At 39.1% G+C, this 18,788-nt stretch overlaps 1 protein-coding gene across 2 annotated transcripts in view; it reads left to right on the top strand.

Moving 5' to 3' along the window:
* RAB3GAP2 (RAB3 GTPase activating non-catalytic protein subunit 2) overlaps positions 1-18,788 on the top strand; it is a 100,908-nt gene that overhangs the window by 76,806 nt on the left and 5,314 nt on the right. For both annotated transcript variants that reach the window (XM_055581924.1, XM_055581925.1), the window contains 10 exons: positions 4,553-4,658; positions 5,267-5,427; positions 6,458-6,686; positions 8,051-8,224; positions 8,325-8,431; positions 10,866-10,932; positions 13,643-13,713; positions 16,193-16,228; positions 17,683-17,757; positions 18,056-18,274. In XM_055581924.1, the coding sequence (XP_055437899.1) occupies positions 4,553-4,658; positions 5,267-5,427; positions 6,458-6,686; positions 8,051-8,224; positions 8,325-8,431; positions 10,866-10,932; positions 13,643-13,713; positions 16,193-16,228; positions 17,683-17,757; positions 18,056-18,274 (1,245 nt within the window). The remainder of the gene's footprint in view (positions 1-4,552; positions 4,659-5,266; positions 5,428-6,457; positions 6,687-8,050; positions 8,225-8,324; positions 8,432-10,865; positions 10,933-13,642; positions 13,714-16,192; positions 16,229-17,682; positions 17,758-18,055; positions 18,275-18,788) is intronic.

Genomic DNA, 18,788 nt, shown 5'->3' with positions numbered 1-18,788 from the left:
ACTCCTAGGTACTTAGTCAAGAGCAATGAAAATGTATGTTTGCATAGACTTGGCATAAACTATTTACAGCAGCTTTATTCCTAACAACCCAGACTGGAAACAACCCAAGTATTCAATAATTGATAAATGGATGAAGTATGGTGTAACCATACAATGAAATGAACTACTGATACACAGAATGACATAAATGAATCTCAGAAGCATTAGGCCAAGTGAAAAGATCCAGAAACAAAAGAGTACCTACCTATGATTTCAGTTGATTTTATATGAAATACTAGAATAAGCAAAAATAGAGTAACAAAGGAGATGAATGTTTGCTAGAGGTTGAGAGTGGGAGTTGGAGATTGAGTCAAAGAGGCACAAGGGAACTTTGGGTGGAGATGTACTTTATCACATTTATGGTATTATTTACCCAACTTAAAATTAGTAAACTTTACTTTAGATATCGGAGAAGGCAATGGCACCCCACTCCAGTACTCTTGCCTGGAAAATCCCATGGACGGAGGAGAGTGTGTGTGTGTGTATGTGTGTGTGTGTGTTTTATAATGTGATAGAGTAATGTGTATTATATGGAAAATTTCTGTGCTTTAAACCCATCAGGCTGTGACCTGTATTACTGTGCTACTAAATTTCTAAAATTGGCTAAAATTTAAGCACTTTTTAAGAAATCATCTCTCAAATGGCTGAATTATTTTTCCTAGACAAATGTTTTATTTTTAAAGTATTTTTGTTTCAAATGTAATAGAAGATACTGTATTTTTAAAGTATTTTAAAAACAGTTTACTCACTTTAGTTTACTTAATTTGTATGTTAGTCACTCGTCATGTCCAACTCTTTTTGACCCCATGGACTGTAGCCTGCCAGGGTCTTCTGTCCATGGCATTCTTCAGGCAGGAATAATGGGGTTGGTTGCCATTTCCTCCTCCAGTGGCTTTTCCTGACCCAGGGATCAAACCCTGGTCTCCTGCATTGCGGACAGATTCTTTACTGTCTGAGCCTCCAGGGAAGCCTTACTTAATTTATAATTAATTAATTTTAAAAAATCCTGTGAGTGCAGAGTAAAAAGGAGAAAAATATGACATTTTCACTTAAAGGCTATAATGAATGGGAAGGGAAGAGGGAGCTTCTCTTGGGGGGAAAAAAAAGCCCAAGAATTAAAGTAAGAAAATGAGTGTACAGTAAGACTAGCTTTTAAAAGAGCCTGGTTGGTCATTGTGGTGACATTGATTAGACAAAATAGCAGCCCACGCACTCACACTGTTACTCAACCATCTGGCTGTGGGAAGATAAAGTGCAGGGGTTTGTACACCAGGCAACAGGTATGTGTTCTGCTTATATCTTGCTCTTTCCCAAAGCAGTTAATACCAGTGCCACAATATAGACCAGTGACATTTTTCTGGAGTTATTAAAATTCAAGTCATTTTTTTTAAAGAGAATATAGATTAACATCTATTATTTAATGTTAAAAGAGTAACAGACTTTCAGGAATATAGACATATAACAGTCATGAATAAAAAGTGATAGGTCTTACAGCAAAATTTATTACTAGTGTCTTAAAGGCACATTATTTGAAACGCTAGCTCTTTCTATTCTTTCCTGATGATTATTTTCTGAATTCTTTTTCCTTCTGAAATATTTGAAAAAATAGTTTTATTGAAATTATGTACATGAAAAAACTTGGTACTTGTAATCTAGGTTGTATACATTTTTTAATTTGAAAAGATTTCCCAATCTAGTATAATCACAGATGATGTTATTCACAGGCAACAGCTGATAGTTTTTCACAACGTTTAAAACTATCCTTAATGGAATTGTATAAAGTTTCAGATTCTGTGGAAATAAGGCTCATCCAAAAGACTGACAAGACAGATTTATTTGAAGTATAGGCAGGCAAGGCTGGCAGGTGGCCTCACACTAGGTATGCCAGCATTTCTGTTGAGTGAAGGACTAAAACATTAAGGATGTAAATGTTATAGGAGGATATTTTGCAAAAGGTAAAGCTCATTGGGCGCACCCACCAAAGATCCCTGGAAGTTTGTATTTCTTTCTTGGGTGGAAGTTCTAACAAGTCTTAGATACTCCTTGGTTAGATGAATTTAGTAAATTTCTGTTCAAGGATTCTATTATTCAGGCTTTTGTTCAAATATATGTGAATTAACAATTATGAAACAACATGATTCACACTTACAGTGTGTGAATCTCTAATACAAATGTTTACATTATGAATAATGCATAACCTACCATTCTTTGCTGCGATGTTTTGAAAATATATCTTATTCTGTATTCACTAGTTACGGAAATACTTACCTTCCAGGTACCGTCTTTCCCTGTTGTGTATGTCTGTGCGTGTATTCTACGAGGTATCTACGTTCCTCTCTCTGTGCTCTATACTTTGCTTATTTTTCTCCTTTCCCCTTAATTTTTCCTGAAGTTTAAAAAATCTTTCTGTCACTTGATTCTAAAGTTGTCTCATCCTGTTCTAAAGACGCCCACAGCATCCTCTGTTTACACTGACTTTCTACACATAAACAAAAGCGTAACTGGTTTGGAATTTTTTAAGTTTAAAAAAACAAGAACACTCTTTAGCTTATAAGCAGAGATTACCTAGTTGGGCAAGAGATAGAAAGAGCAGATCTCAGAGAGACACGAAAAGGAGAGTTAAGCAGAAGAACAAGGTTTTTTGTTTGTTTCAGGACTTGCTAAATGTAGTGATAGATGAGGAAGCAGTTAATTGAAGAAAAAATGAGAAGAGTGCAGAGAAGATAGAGTGAAGGCATGACATTTAATTTGTGTAAACATAATATAGTTTAAAACAACCCTTTGGATTGGCAATCTTTGTGAGCACTTTGAAACCCTTACTGTTGGGGACATGAAATCAGACTTTGAGGAACATAGTGCGTTAGAAACCTGGTGTACTCTTAACATAACCCCCGGACATACATTTTGCCTCCAAAGTTAATCAGGGTGAGTCAAATGGCAACCTGGCCATGAACCTAGTAGATAAATTCTGCCACTTCCCCTCATTTCCTTTTGATTTGCTTCACAATGTGTGTGCGCAAGACACTGAGACGAAGTAATTTCCACATGATTCTGGAATGTCTTTCTTGTCCATGCAGGTAATTCATTTTTTTTAGCCTGCCTTGTTATAAACAGCGGTGCTGCATGAGGTTAAGAAGAAGTTTAAAACAGAGGGAATAACGTTGATAAATGGCTAGAGTCAGTCAAAATGTTGTGGATGACGGAGGATATTATGTAGCAAGTGGAATGAACATGGTATAATACGACCCCATTTTTGTGAGAGTGAACCCCCATCCTGTCCTCCCTCCATACAGCTTTCTGTGTATCTTAACTTACGAAGGCAGTTAGTGGCTTGGCTCATAATAAGCTCTAAATAACCATTAGCATTGATTGTTGTTAATACTGTCATTGTCTTATGATATGAGGGCAAATATGAAAGGACATACCCAGTTTTAAAAAAATGAAAAGGTGTATGGATAGGATGAAGTATAAAGGAGGCTAATCAAGGGAGAGATGTGAAAGGGTTAAAAGACAAGTTAAACCAAAAAGGGGAGAAATAGGAGAAAGTGTGTGTGTATATTTTTATATTTGTACAATCAGGCAGATCTAAGTTCAAACTTTAGTTCTAAGTTAGTAAGTAAGTTATTTTTCCTACTTATCATTTGTAAAACCCCAGTAGTCAGCCCTGCCCCAAGAGCTTGTTGTTGTCGAATGGGAAGATAGGCTTGTCGGGTACTTATCTGCCTTAGGTCATTCTCCTGAGTTAATTTCCTTCACACACTTCTCCTTCAGCTTCCTACTCTTCTTAATTTTGAAAATTGTATATACTAATGCGTTTAAACTGATAGTCAACCTTTCATTTTATTAGAGGTTTTTTTTTTAACATAAAGACATTGCAGAATTATAGGCAATCAAAACCTTTCACACACACCAGCACTTAACAGATGTGACACTATGCCTTTCAAGTTTTCATTAGCCCAGAATTATCTGTGTACAGATTTTATGAACCCAAATTTTAAAAATTTTAAGTAGATATGCTCATTTTTAAAAATCACTGTTGATTTAAGTGCTTTTAAAATCTGTCATGACTCAGTGACTTGAAGATTGGAGTTTGATAGTATTACATACTCACCAACCACTGCCAAGTCCCCTGTTTCTTTGCATGACCAAGGCCAGGGCTAGAGCCACAGCTCCAGGCCCTCCTGTCCTAACCTGTGGCCAGCCTTCTGTGATCCATGCTCGCTGGCAGTACCCTCTCTGCTGATTTGTTCTTTAATAGAAGCTTGCACTGAAGGGTAGTATTGAACCTAAAGAAGTGGTGGAAATGGGGAGATTTTGATCCCCAACAGATAAGGAATCTCTTAAGGTAGACAAGCTACCTTGTTCCTTGTTCTCCTCACACTACATCATGTAACAAGCAAGCACCAACCAGAAAGGCTGAACCACTCATGAATACACATATGGTCTAAAATTGTACAAGATTTTGTTTATGGTAAATATTTTTTTTACAATAAAGATTTAAATCTGATTTCAGTCTCTGCTCCTGAGTGTTTGGCTTTCTAAGGAAAAAGATATTTTGGACAAACCTCAGTCTGTCTGCTGTCTCCATACGATGCTGTACCTCCTGAGCAAGATGAAAGGTGAGCACTGTGGATGCTGAGGTTTGGCTCCTCGGGAGTGTGGTCTCCACTCCCAGAAACAACGTTCAGTATTGAAATTCCACAAAAACAGGGAGGGAGTATACGTCCTTGTAACAAAAGGAGACTAGAAGGTACAAAACATTTCACTAGAGAGAATCCTTTATGTAGTCATAGAAAACTCTTAATACATTCAAAGTGTGCTTTATGAAAATTTAATTTACATTTTGCATCAACATCAAAAATGATAGCGAACAGTGTGTTTTCTGAGTTCAGTGAGGTGAATTGAGTGGTCTGTAGTTGGAGGTAATATTTTTCTTACAATTTTTGGCATGATGAGAACAATAATCTGTTGTATTAAAACATTCAGTAGTAGTTTTCATCAGTGATGAAAGTATTCCAAACAGAGATGTACAATCGATTCAGAGCAAGATGCCTAAGAGCATGGAATGTAAGTGTTCTGAATAAAATAAAGACTTCTTTTTCCAGTTCATTCAAAAATACACATATGCATCAATGGGAAACTTGGTTTTAACATTATATTTAACATCAAAGGTTAAAAAGGAAAATTTGCCAAGCTAAGAGTGTCTTTTTCTGCCATTTGCCTGTAGTGGCCATCGAAGAGACCTGGGATTCCCAGGCAGTGTCCCCGTGGTGGCAGCAGATGCGCACGGTCTGTATTCAGTCCGAGAACAACGGGGCCGCGCTGCTGTCTGCGCACGTCGGGCATGCTGTCGCTGCCCAGATATCCAACAGCTTGACCGAGAAGAAAGTGAGTGGGCAGGGGGGCGGCTCTAGGGGGGCTCCCCTCCAGCAGGCTCCCGACTGCTTTCCCCTTGTGGGCTGCATTGTCGTCAGTGTGTGGAACATCTAGGATTTGAGATATGTGTCCAGCAGGATCTTGTCTGTCTCCTGGAGATGAGGGGTTCTTCTTTGGTTGTTTATTCAGATGACATGCGTCCTTGAACCTAGTCTCCACACGGCATAAGGGGAGAAGCACTGGAGTCAGGGCAGAGACCTAGTGTTCACAGCTGGTGGTCTGTGGTGAGCACCTTTAGAAGGCAGGTCCTCGTTCAAAAGGCTCAGGGTTAGACAGCATTATTTCTCAGATTTCTTTCAGCTCTTAGTTTCTACAATTGTATTTATATCCCTCTTTTAGAAACAAGGGTGGTTTTGGCACGTAGTGTTGAGTGACTCAGATGAAAGCTTCCAGTAGACCTTTTACTTTGTGGCTTTTCCCCATCTCTTGAAGACTAAAATTTATTAAGACAAGACTAATGCCCCTCGTATCGTATGGTGAATCAAAAAATTTTTTCTAGGGGGATGTTGCATTGAATTAGATAGGATACTTAAATAGGTCTGTAGAGATTCACTCAACATTGTCAGTCTCAGTAGTTTGGGGCTAAATTCATTATGACTGGTTTATGATGTTTCTAATAATGGAGAGAGAGAAATTTAAGATACATTTTTTATGTTGGCTTGTACATTCTGAAGAACCGTCAGTATCTGGGAACTCTTGCAGGGATGGGCCTGAAACCTTTGCAGTGCATGTCGGTTGAATCATGGGCCTCACTACAGGTCTCTTCATAAATGTCTGAACTCCATCAGCATTGCCCCTAAGTCTCCAGTCTACTCCTCACCCTCATGTTCCATCCAGCCAAGTAGTAATGTTTGTGTGCCAGCATCTGTGTATCGCTTTGTGATGTATCCTGATGATCAGTTGGCTTTCATGTTAAAAGTTCATTCAAGTTAATGTTGATCCAGACTCTTAGCCAGAGTATCAACTGGGTGTTTTCTATTAGTTTTCCCAAACAGTTTCAGGAACTGACTCGGAAGCCCTCACCGATTCCTGGGAGGCCCTTTCTCTTGACACGGAATACTGGAAACTCCTCCTGAAACAGCTGGAGGACTGTCTCCTGCTTCAGACTCTGCTTCACAGCAAAACGAACACCCGGACCTCCAAAGTGTCTTCGCTGCAGGCTGAGCCGCTCCCGAAGCTTTCAGTGAAAAAGCTGTTAGAAGGAGGAAAAGGTAATCTGAAGTTATTTGTGCATTTGTGGCCATAGATCTATATTTTTATGGTATGAGCTTTCTGGGGCCTTGTTTTGTTTTGTTTTTAAATAGAAATGACTGAAAGAAAAATATACTCAGATTTTAAAAGTAAATAAATAACCCACCACCTACCTCTTCTCAACTTCCAAGGCCCATCTCAAATGCTGCCTCCTCCAGGAAGCCTCTCATGACCTACTAACTGCGAATTTTCTCTTCTTCCTCCTAATATCTATGGAACTTTATACCTCATTTTCAATGCATCACTTTCTACTATTCCAAAGTCATTGGATTCCTGTGCTTAAACATCTTGTAGGACCACAAATATCTTAAAATATTGGATTTATAATGACATACTTCCTCTCCTTATTACCAGCATCTCTGTCAGACGTTTGATACTAGAATGACTATTTCTGGGTTTAAATATGGCATTTATGGTTTTAATTTAGTTAACTCGTCTTCTCATTCTGTATAAGATTTGTGAAGATTTCCAAATTGTAAACTCAAACTATCCTCTGTTCTGCCACCTGGTGAAAATGTAGAACACCATTTTAATATTAACTTGAGCAATAGGATCAGGACTTGATCCTGGAATGGGAATTATCAAATGATTTAGAAGCCAAGCATAAGAAATTAGATCACCGGGTACACTGGTCTCATTTATTTCCACTGATAATCATGATTTTGTATTCTTGTTGTTAAAAAGGTTTACACTTGAAGCAAAATAGGAAGAAATACTGAGAGGAAAAGTTTTAATACATTACAGAAGCTTGTATTTATTTTAGGTAGTAGGCAGGACTCTTCATTGTGAATGCTTTTTATGATTTATAACTTTCTGGACTATGTTGGTGACTGAAACATGGTACAGCATCATGCCATTAATTAACTATGGCTAAATTTTGCCCTCAAATATTTGAGAGGCAAGTTCTTGACTATTAAAAATAGTATTTTGCCCTAAGAAGCCTTGACACAAGTAGCATGCTAATGAGTTTGTTTTCACTTGTGTTTAAATGAAAGCATGTTAAAGATGTATTCATGCCTTCATCTGTGCCTGGTAAAATGCAGTTTGAATTTGTGGACATTGAAGGTATTGTGGATAGACATTAATATTTAGCTAATACGTTACAGGAGTGTAAAGATGCCCTTAGAGACCCAGTATCCCACTCGCCTTCAGTGGTGAGTGGTGCGTGGCGACACTGCTGTAAATCTCATGGCTTTGGGGCCACTTCAGGCTTAACCCAGTGTGGCGCTGAGGCCTTTGTGAGGACATTGAGAGCCTGCACTCTGTGGGCTCCTTTTGGCAAATGCTGCCAGTGTTCATTTTCTTTCTTGTCTCCAAACTGTAGGTGGCATTGCAGACAGTGTAGCCAAGTGGATATTTAAACAGGACTTCAGCCCTGAAGTGCTAAAACTGGCTAATAAAGGAAGAGATGCAGAAAACCCAGATGAACCCAGAGAAGGTATTAACCGAGGTTTATTTGAGGTGTCAGAGGTGGAGATGGACTTGGGAGCCATTCCAGGTAAGACATAAACACGGGTAAACAGGAAATCCAGCGTGAAGAAGGCACCTGGAGCTCTCCCTCAGGCAGGAGTAATACATTGCTGTCTCCTAACTTTCAGACCTGCTGCACTTGGCCTACAAGCAGTTCCCTTGCAGCCTCGAGCTGGACGTGCTGCACGCACACTGCTGCTGGGAGTACGTCGTGCAGTGGAATAAAGACCCGGAGGTACGACTCTCGTCACCTCTTCCGTGGGACTGTTCCCTTTGCTTATAGCACTTGACTTTTTCCCCTTTGGAATGTCTCCATGCTAGGAGCTATACAAGGCCTTTTTCATATGTAATCCTCACGGTAAACCTATGAAGTGTGGGTGTCATCATTATTCCCACTCTAGAGAAGAGAAAACAGCCTCAGAGAAGTCAGGTTCCTTGCCCAGATTGTAAGTACACTGCTTACAGTGGTCAGGCCAGGATTCAAGCCTAGTAGATCTCTCTGTGTTCAACACCAGTGTGTTCTGTCCTATTCTTAATAAGTTGCCATGAGCATCTTTTATTTCCTTTGGAATTTCTACGTGAGATAGCATCAGCCTATACACAGTTCTTCACACTGTAGTCATCATGATCAAATCCAGAGTAAAGATCCTGATGCCAGCCTGATTGTCTGCTTGGGCATCACTTTCTGCCCCTTCCAGCAGTCTTCCCTCCGAGACATTCTCAATCTGGAAGCAGCATGAGGCCCTCCAGGCCTGGAGACAGGAGGCCTGGACTTGAGGGCTCCACACAGGTGTCTGGGTTTGGGCCAGTCACTGAATCTCTTGAATCTGGTTTTTCTCCTCCCACCCTTTTTTAATGATGGTGCCACTGTTCAGGATTGACACCTGGATAAAATAAGATGTGAAAATGCCTGCTGTATATTTCTCTTGGCTGTACAGTTCTCAGAGCATAGGCCTCCTTAGTTCTTTGGTAAATTAACCTCAATCAAAATTCTTTCCTTTATCATCCTTGTATCAAGTTGCATTGAAGAAAAATCTCACTGATTAAGTAATTCACACTAAAATACTAATGATAGGAGCTTCCCAGGTGGCGCTAGTGGTTAAGAACGCTCCTGCCAAGGCAGGAGACATAAGAGATGCATTCGATCTCTTGGTGGGGAAGATCCCCTCGAGGAGATCATGGCAACCCTACTCCAGTATTCTTGCCTGGATAATCCCATGGGCAGAGGAGCCTGGTGGGCTACAGTCCGTGAAGTCACAGAAACGTGACTGAAGCAGCTCAACACATAAGCATGCATACTAATGATAATGATATTTTTCCTTGCTCTAAATAAAACAATGTTGTCTTGAACATGTAATCATTTTCATTTTAAAGAAAGACATTTAAAAAAGAAGTGCTTTAAACAAAGTAATGTTCTTTGATCAATTAAACTTTGACCAAAAAATGCCCCTCCCATCACTCTTCAGTTGACCTCCCCACAGCCTAAAGGGGAGCAAGTTTAGTCTCTTCCTTAGATGGGACACTTTTGTCATATAAGAACCTTAGGACTAGAACAAAGGCACGATACTTTCTAAAATCTGAATTAGTTCCAGATTCAGGTTTAAGAAAGCGATATTTAAGTTAAAAATCTTTGTCCTACAGAGGTCATTTCTAAACCAAAGGCAGTTTACATAATAGACTCTGTTCAGCCCCATGGCTCCTGGCTGTGTGACCTTTGGGAATGTTTCTGAGCCTTTTGTTCTCAGTTTTCTCCTTAAGTAGATGAGGACCGTAACAGTAGCATCTCGAAGAGTTGTAGCAACTTAAAGAAAATACACACATGGTGCCTGACATTTTGATTTGTGTTGCCGTTGTCATTTATTATAATTATTTACATTTAAAATCAATAGTCATTTTTCTTGTTTGTTTTTTTCCTGTTAAATATTTATCTCCTTGCCCCATCCAACAACCCCTATCCCAGTTTCATCATTTTACACACACAGCTTTACTAGGTTCAAAACAATTGAAGTTACCTTTGGGGAACTTTTGACACACATTAGCAAAGGTGCTATGTTTAATAATGTACAGGCCACAATTTTAAACTGCCTTGATTAAAAAGAGTTGAATGTTCAGCATTCCCTCTTATATTTCCTATTTCCCTTCACTGCTTTAATATTTTCTCCTTGGCACTTAGCACTAACATCCTTTATAAACATCCTCTATAATTTATTACCGTACTTATCTGGTTCTGTCACTAGAACATAACCTCAGTGAGGGCAAGGATTTGGGTCCGTTTTGTTCATTACAGTATGTCTGCTGCTTTTAGCAGCCTGCTGCATAGTAGTTGCTCAATAAATAGTTGTTGAAGAATTAATTAATGATATTTACAAAGAAAATAAACCTATTGTTTTTACACTTGTGTGAAATTCAACTATTTATTGGAGAGAACATTGCTGTGATGTACAAACCACAGTAAATTTTGAATCCAGATGTCCGGGAATCAGTCATTATATAGATACTGTAAGATACATAACATTATCTTATGCAGAATTTCTTCTTATATAATAATTCTATGTTCTTTTAACATTCTTGGGTTTATGTAGAAATGTATGTAAGAAGTCTCCATTTATATTTGAAGCAACTATTGAATAATACCTCTTCTTTCTCTCTTCTTGCTTCCTCTATGCAAGGAAGCACGTTTTTTTGTTAGGTCAATAGAACACTTGAAGCATATTCTTAATGCCCATGTTCAGAATGGTAAGTAAACAGGTGTTAAAAATGTAACTGTTTCTTTCAAAAGAGCCAAATCTCTCTTTTTTTTTAATAATGTTTTTTATTTTGTATTGGGGTATAGCCAGTTAACAAACAGTGTTGTGATAGTTTTAGGTGAACCAGGAAGGGACTCAGCCATACATATACATGTATCCCTTCTCCTCCAAATTCCCCTCCCATCCAGAATGCCACATAGCATTGAGCAGAATTCCCTGTGCTATACAGTAGGTCCTTGTTGGTTATCCATTTTAAATATAGCAGTGTGTACATGCCCATCCCAAACTCCCTAACTATCCCATCCCCTTCCTCACAGAGCCAAATCTCTTTAAATTCACATCCTGGTAAATTTTTATTTGATAAAAATAAAATAGATCCTACCACCTAACACGTTACTGTGTGTGGCTGCATACAGAGTACCAGCTGTTTTAATTGCTTGAAAAATGCTGTCCAGAAAGGAGATGGGGACTGGTGGTAATTATCACCGTCTCTCCCCACCCATCAGTTTTCCGAGCTGATGACTGTTCCTAGCTGTAGTGAGGAGAATATTATGCATGAATTATTAATTCCCCCTCTAGTTCACGGGTAGATAAGCAAAGAGGAATGGGCTGCTTAGAACTGTAAGTCCTGATGAAAAATTTAGGGTAGCCAAAGCCTAATAATACTATATCCTAGAAATTACTTTGTGCTGCTTCATTTTCTTTTATTTATTGATAATCTAAGTTTATTTCATTTGTTTACAAAATAAATGCATCAATATTGTCTTTTCAAAAAATGTTTTATTGAAGTAGAGTTGATTTACCATACTGTTAGTTTCTGGTCTGCAGCAAAGTGATTCAGTTATACACACACATACACATGTATATATATGTTCTTTTTCATATTCTTTTCCACTATGGTTTGTTACAGGATATTAAATATAGTTCCCTATGCTGTGCAGTAGGACCTTGTTGTTTACCTATTTTATATGTAGTAGTTTGTGTCTGCCAAATCCCAGTCTCCAAATTTATCCCTCCCATCTTGTGCTTCTTTTAATGAACATGAGCATTCTCCATTGGCTTCTTTACCACGGGGATTGCTGTTGTCTTCTTGAAAAAAATGTTACAAATTATTGTAGAAAAATGGTCACCAGATTGCTGGCTCCATTTAATAGAAGAGTTTCCCTGTAAGAATTAATCAGGAACTCAGTAATGAACTAGTGAGATACTAAGATAGGAAGTTAGTAAGATACTAAGTGGTGAGACTGGATTTGGGTCCAGATAAGGGGAGATAATCACCTTTTTGTCTCTGTGATACATTGTAGAGAAGCTGTTTATTTCTTCTTCTGTAACACCTTCTTGCAGGTGATATGGGGTCAAATTGCAGAAATTCTAAAATTCTTGTTTTACTTGATAAGAACTTATAATTTATTTTGTATATTCATCTCTTTACTCTTAACTTTCTTCCAAGGGGGGAAAAAGGATTTAAAGTAGCTCATTTGGAAAATAAGGTCTCTAGAGGATTTATCCTTACTGATAAAATTAAGTTACCATTGATCACAGGCTGGTATTCAAGTTAGAATTTTACCCAGTTTGTTACGGGAGGAATAAATTAGGAGTTTGGGATTAACACACTACCACACTACTACATATAAAATAGGTAACCAACAAGGACCTACTGTATAGCACAAGGAACTATACTCAATATTTTGTAACCTCCTGTAAGGGAAAAGAATCTGGAAAAGAATATATAAATATGAGTGGGGTGTGTGTTTGTATATATACACATAGATGTGTGTGTGTGTGTGTGTGTATCTGAATCACTGTTGTACACTTGAAAGTAACACAGCATTATAAATTAACTTCAATTAAAAAAGAAAAACACACTTTACCCAATTTGTACATTGAGTAAGTTTCCTGGCTTCTGCATAACCTCACTCCTAGTTACAGAAGCAGCTTTGTGGGTAATAATGCAATATGTGAAATGTCATGTTTCTGCTGCCTAACTGACAGCTATTGCAGAAATTCTAGTATCAGTGCCACAGTTTATGGTTTATGGACATGTAAAGCCCAGATTTTTTGTTTGGTTGAGTTCTTTTTAAATATTTTTTTTTTTGTATTTTGTTTTGCTTTTTAATACGTTTTTTGTATATTGCTTTATTTAGTGGTCACATATAAGAAAAATCCTTTAGGGTTGTTTCCAGTGTTTGGCTGTTGACTCTCTTGTACATATTTTTGTGATTGTTTCTGCAGAGGACTTGCTGGGTCACATGGTAGGCATACGTAGCTTAGGTAGATATGGGCCAAGCAGTTTTCCAAGGGGTTTTTCCAGGTGATGATCCCACCAGCAGTGTGTGAGCAGCCCCATTGTTTCCACATCCTCATCCACACTTGGTGTTGTCATATTAAAAAATTTTAGCTTTTCTGTTGGTCGTGTAATGATATCTCTGTGTAGTTCTAATCTCTGTTTCTCTTATAACTAATGACGCCATCTTTTCTTATGCTTATTGGCCATTTGGATAGCCTCTCACATAGCCCAGTTCTGATTTTTATAGATGATAAAGGTTTTTATTAATTTTATAAATATTATATAAGATATAAGAAGTAATATCTAAATAACACAGGTAGTTTTATAAACTTAATGAAGAAAACAGTTTGCTATGTATGGTGAAAGAGAAGATATATAAGCATTCTTCTTCTTTACTTCACTTGCTATCCAGGCATTGCGCTGATGATGTGGAACACATTCTTAGTCAAAAGGTTTTCTGCTGCTACGTACTTGATGGATAAGGTAAGGTCATTTTAAATTTGAAATTGCCTATAATGACTTCTTGTTTATTTGGCTCCGTTAATAATTGGCTGATATAAGAAAGATTATTTACATTAGGCCTTGTTAGACTATTTTTTTAATTTGATAATTGCATTTTATTTATGCTCAGTTGTCCTGGCATTTTGGTGACTTGAAGAGCCCAAATCCTTGAAAGAGAGCAATATCCTGTAAAAGCCTCTTAACCCAGGTGATTAAGACCAGTGGTGAATTCAAGCAAGGATTTGCATTTTAAATTAAAACATATAAACGCACAATTTCTCATTGATCATGGGATGTAGGGCCAAGATATTTTCTCTAAATAGGGTTGATTGCAGTTTTACTGAGGTTTTTCTACATTAACCTCACCCATGATATATTGCCTGTAATTTCTAAATCCTGTCTCTTTAAAACAATGATGCCATCTGAGTATAAAATCTTAGGATTTTTGTAATTTGTCCCCTACTCTTTATAGTTGTTTCTCTGTATCTAATCCAGTAGACCTTGGAATGAGCTACTGTCTTCCATAAATCTTTTTAAAGCAGTCTACACAGTATTCATGTAAAGAACTCCTTTGTTTTCCTCATTCATATTTTATTAGTTATTTAATTAAATTACAGACTTAGAATATGTACAACCAGCATAGGTAGATTTGGGAACAGATATAAAACGTAAGCCTCTAACTCAGCCAGTGGGAGCAGAAGCTGCTGGCGTTGCCTCTGGGCCTCAAGCTGAGCGGCAGCGCGCCTCACAGGCCAGTGGAGAATGTCGGTTACTCCGGCAGCAGCTAAGTGCATGTTGGGAGAGCTCCCACCATAATGACAGCATATGCTTTTAAATGTACAGTGACAGACATTCCTAAACCATAAAGAGCACTACGGCTCAGACCCACTATAGGCCACGACTTCTGTAGAAAATGCTTTGACATCACTGTCAAAGCATTTTTTTTTTAGTTAAATCTAGCTGTTCTTCCCTGTGTGCTCATCTTCCTTGCCCATTTGCCTGCTTATTTCTTGAAACACTCCTTTTGGCCTGTGTACTGTCGCTCTGTTGCACCTCTGACCACCGTCTTGAGAGACATAATGCAAAGCCTTTTCCATGTGTTAAGCTGTGCAGATGTTCAGCGTTCTACCCCAGCTGTCCCATCTCACCCTCACAACTTGAGTTGGGTTTAGCAGCCCTAAACCAGGAAGCAGAGAGTTTATAATCATTCATTCAATAGATATTTATTATGAGTATCTCTTCTGTGCCAAGGACGGTGCCAGGTTCTGTGGTTGCAGAGAATAAAGTCACAGCCCACCTTCAACCCACCATCGGAAAGATGGTAAACAGGCAATAGGGTGCTTTTGGAACTCAGAAGAGGAACGTGGGTGACAAGGGGAGGCTTCTGGGCTGATTTTGGAGGATGAATATATGTATGAATCAGTAAAAAAAAAAAGGGTGAGAATAAAATGTTTCCACAAAAAGCCCTGGAGATGGGAGACAGCGTGTCAGATTCGGAGAGCTGCAAGTAGCTTTGATTGGTTGAAGGTCAGGCTAGAGACAGGAGCAGGAAGTGGACCATGGAGAACCTCCTCTGTGGGCTGTGGATCTGGGGTTTTCTAGTGTATGTCAGCTGTTTAGCAGAGGGCCTGGCACAGTTGGGGAGGGCACAGTGAACGGTAGCTGTTATTTTTATCTTGGAGACTTGGAGCAGTTTTAAGCAGAAGAATGATATGATCAGATTTGCATCTTAAAAAATGATTCGGGCAGCTGGATGAAGTATGCTGCAATTGGGGTGGGCTGAACGTGGTTGTTTTGAAGGCCGTTGAAGTAATCACAGTGAGAGGTGATGAGGTGAAGAGGTGTTTGTCCTTTCATTTTCTGTTCCCTGTGAATTTTCTTGTCACGTAATATTCTTGAAGGGCAGAACTTTATCTTCCAGTTACTACCCCGTATAAAGTGTACAGTAGGATCTTAGGAATTACTTATGGAATAAGAACATCAGCTGATTTTTCTGAGCCAGTAATATAGCTTCTGTCTGCTATAGATGGTTTTTCCTTCTTTCTGACCTTTTAAAAGTACTGTGTATCATGAACAAGCGGAATTTTTAGCTGCTCCTTATTCGTAACCTTCAGTTTGGTTCTAAATAGGTTTTAAGGCAACACAGTTTGATTATGGAAATTGGGAACCTGATCTTTGGGGTTTTTCTTATTTAATAGTTCAAAAATAAGTATTTTTGAAAAGAATGATTTGTGAGCCCAGTGTAATGCATTTTCATAATATATATTTTTTTAAGTTCCACCACAAAATTAATTGTTTTATGCTACAACCAACATTTAATTGACGACACTAGTACTGCATTTACTTATAGCTGCATGTATATTTTTAAAATTTGGTTACTTTTTACTTTCTATACCATAGTTTAATGCCTTTTGATTTAAATTACTAATTAAATGCAGCATTTTGTGTCCTCTTGTCTTAGGTTGGAAAAGCACCAAAGGATAGATTATGCCGAAGAGTAAGTGAATCTCCCTTAACTAGATGAATAGTTGTTAATTCTGCACTTTATATAGTACCTTATTAACTGTGGGGGTGAACTTTGCCTTTTACCATTTTGATGATGTAGTGAGAGATAAGAAAAATGGAAAGAGAACACTGTATTAATAAGGAAACTGGTTATGACCTATGGTCAATTTTAATTAACCTTTCCACATCATCAAATAGTATGTTTAAACTAAGTTTGCCAAGATGCCTTCAACTTTGGACTGTGGACAGGAGGTCCACAAAAAAAAATATTGTATATTTTTGCTGTCTTTCAAATTAGAAATTTATAATTGAAGTGGATTCATATGAGTAGTGAACTTTATCTACCTTTATGTAATAGCTGTTGTACAAACAGTCTTAAATGATGTTTCAACCCATGGATACAGGGGTTTATATTTGAGGTCAGTGATTAGTAATGCTGCTGCTGCTGCTAAGTCGCTTCAGTCGTGTCTGACTCTGTGCGACCCCATAGACCAGGCTCCGCCGTCCCTGGGATTCTCCAGGCAAGAACACTGGAGTGGGTTGCCATTTCCTTCTCCAGTCATGATAGTGAAAAGTGAAAGGGAAGTCGCTCAGTCGTATCCGACTCTTAGCGACCGCATGGACTGCAGCCTACCAGGCTCCTCTGTCCATAGGATTTTCCAGCTAGTGTTGCTCAAAACTTTGAAATATTATTACAAATATTTTAAGAAATACTAGGACACAGGAATCCAGCCTTTATATAGGCCCTTAGTCCTGAAAAATCTCCATCATTGAAGAATTTGTCTGTATGCTCTTGAGTGTGGCTCTGTGACTACTGTTAATATGTGTGTAAATACACACATACGCACATGCTGTATTCCTTAAGGATGAATTACTTAGGGATGTCAGGGATTTGTGGCTGTTGGTTTTAAGAAGACCTCATGTGAGCACAGTGGCCCCTTGGACAGGCCCCTTCAGGAAAGATCCATTGCCCACAGCATCAGTCTGGTGTTTACTTCACCAGCTAGGGGATCTTACTTTAGTTCAGAGGGTTCAGTTCCTGAAAGATGCTCTGAAACCAGATCAGGCTATTGTCTTGGAACTTTCCAGGTTGGCCTGTCTTGTGTACTCTTGCACACACACACCATGATTGTTTGGCCAGCAGATGCCTAAGCAAGCCAGACGCAAGCCATCTGTGGCTGACTGACAACACCGCCTCTTTCCAATACAGAAAGATACTCAGTTTTTAAAAACTGAGAGCAGAACCATGTTTTTTAAAAGCCAGATTTTAAAATCTGCTGACTCTACACAGAAAGATTAAAATGTGCGAGTGCCTTGACTTTCAGTTCTTACCTGTCTGTTCAGTGGGGAAAGGCAGTTAACTAGATGCATATGTTCTATTTATTCTTCTGATTAAAACCTACCAGTTTTCCTGCTGGAGCTAATGATGTCCCTTCTCACAAACAGGATGTGGGGATGAGTGACACAGCAGTGACTTCCTTCCTTGGCTGCTGCTGGGATCTTCTTCAGACTTTAATGGAGGTAGGAGGGTGGTGTTTTTATGCTGAACTGTCTCTAAGATATCAAATATTTTGAAAGTCATTGGACTTCAGAAAGAACTATATAAAAAGAGCTTGTTTTTTGTTTATTCTCTTTGAAGTTTTGACTTAAGCCTAAAAAATAGAGACGTATCTTATTAGTATTTTTTTTTTAATTATAACTTGAGGGATGGGGAAAAATATGGGTTTCTGCTTTGCTGCTGGTAAGAAGCTCATTAAGATATTGGCAAACTGTCATTTCTCCGATTCTGAACATAACTCTCCCTTCTTAAAACACCCAGGCAGACGTCAGCCGGGATGAAATGCAGGTGCCCGTCTTGGACACGGAGGACGCCTGGCTGACTGTGGAAGGCCCGGTCTCCATCGTGGAGCTGGCCCTGGATCAGAAGCACATCCACTACCCGCTGGTGGAGCACCATTCCGTCCTGGGCGCCATCCTCTATGCCGTCATGAGGTTCTCTCTCAAGACCGTGAAGCCGCTCTCTCTTTTTGACAGTAAGGTAATTCTGAGAGCACTTGGGATCCTCTTGGAGCTGAGGGTCTAGCAGAACTGTCTTATCAGAGAGAAGTCACTTGGTCTTTTGTGTCTTGTATAGGATTATTTGCTGTGGGGGTCTTGGTCCTCTATTCTTTGTCAGGCTCCCTGTTCTGATTTACCTGAAATATGGGTGTCCCAGGGTTCGGCCCTCTCAGCCGTCTCCACCCATCATTCATCTTCAGTAAGTTCCTTTTCTCCCTCTTGTGTGTCTTCAGGCCTGACCTGTCCCCAGGTTTGGGGCATGTGTTTCTCCTGAATGCCTTTATCGGCCTGTGCGGTGGGCTGCCCATACCTCCTTCCTGAAATATCTATCCCCGCCCCTACCCACCCTTGACCTACACTTGCTACTCCCCCAAGTTCACTGGCTTGGTCAGTTGGTGAGTGATGTCACCATCTGTGATGTGGCAGAAACTAGTAGCCTGGGAAACATCTAGCTCAGTCCCCTTCCTCAGGCCCCAGAGCCACCGTGAGCTCGT

Source organism: Bubalus kerabau, chromosome 5 (genome assembly GCF_029407905.1).
Source record: "Bubalus kerabau isolate K-KA32 ecotype Philippines breed swamp buffalo chromosome 5, PCC_UOA_SB_1v2, whole genome shotgun sequence".
In the NCBI taxonomy this organism is placed as follows: Eukaryota; Metazoa; Chordata; class Mammalia; order Artiodactyla; family Bovidae; genus Bubalus; species Bubalus kerabau.
Note: the sequence above shows the minus strand (reverse complement) of the source record. Positions and strands in the feature narration are given on the sequence as shown.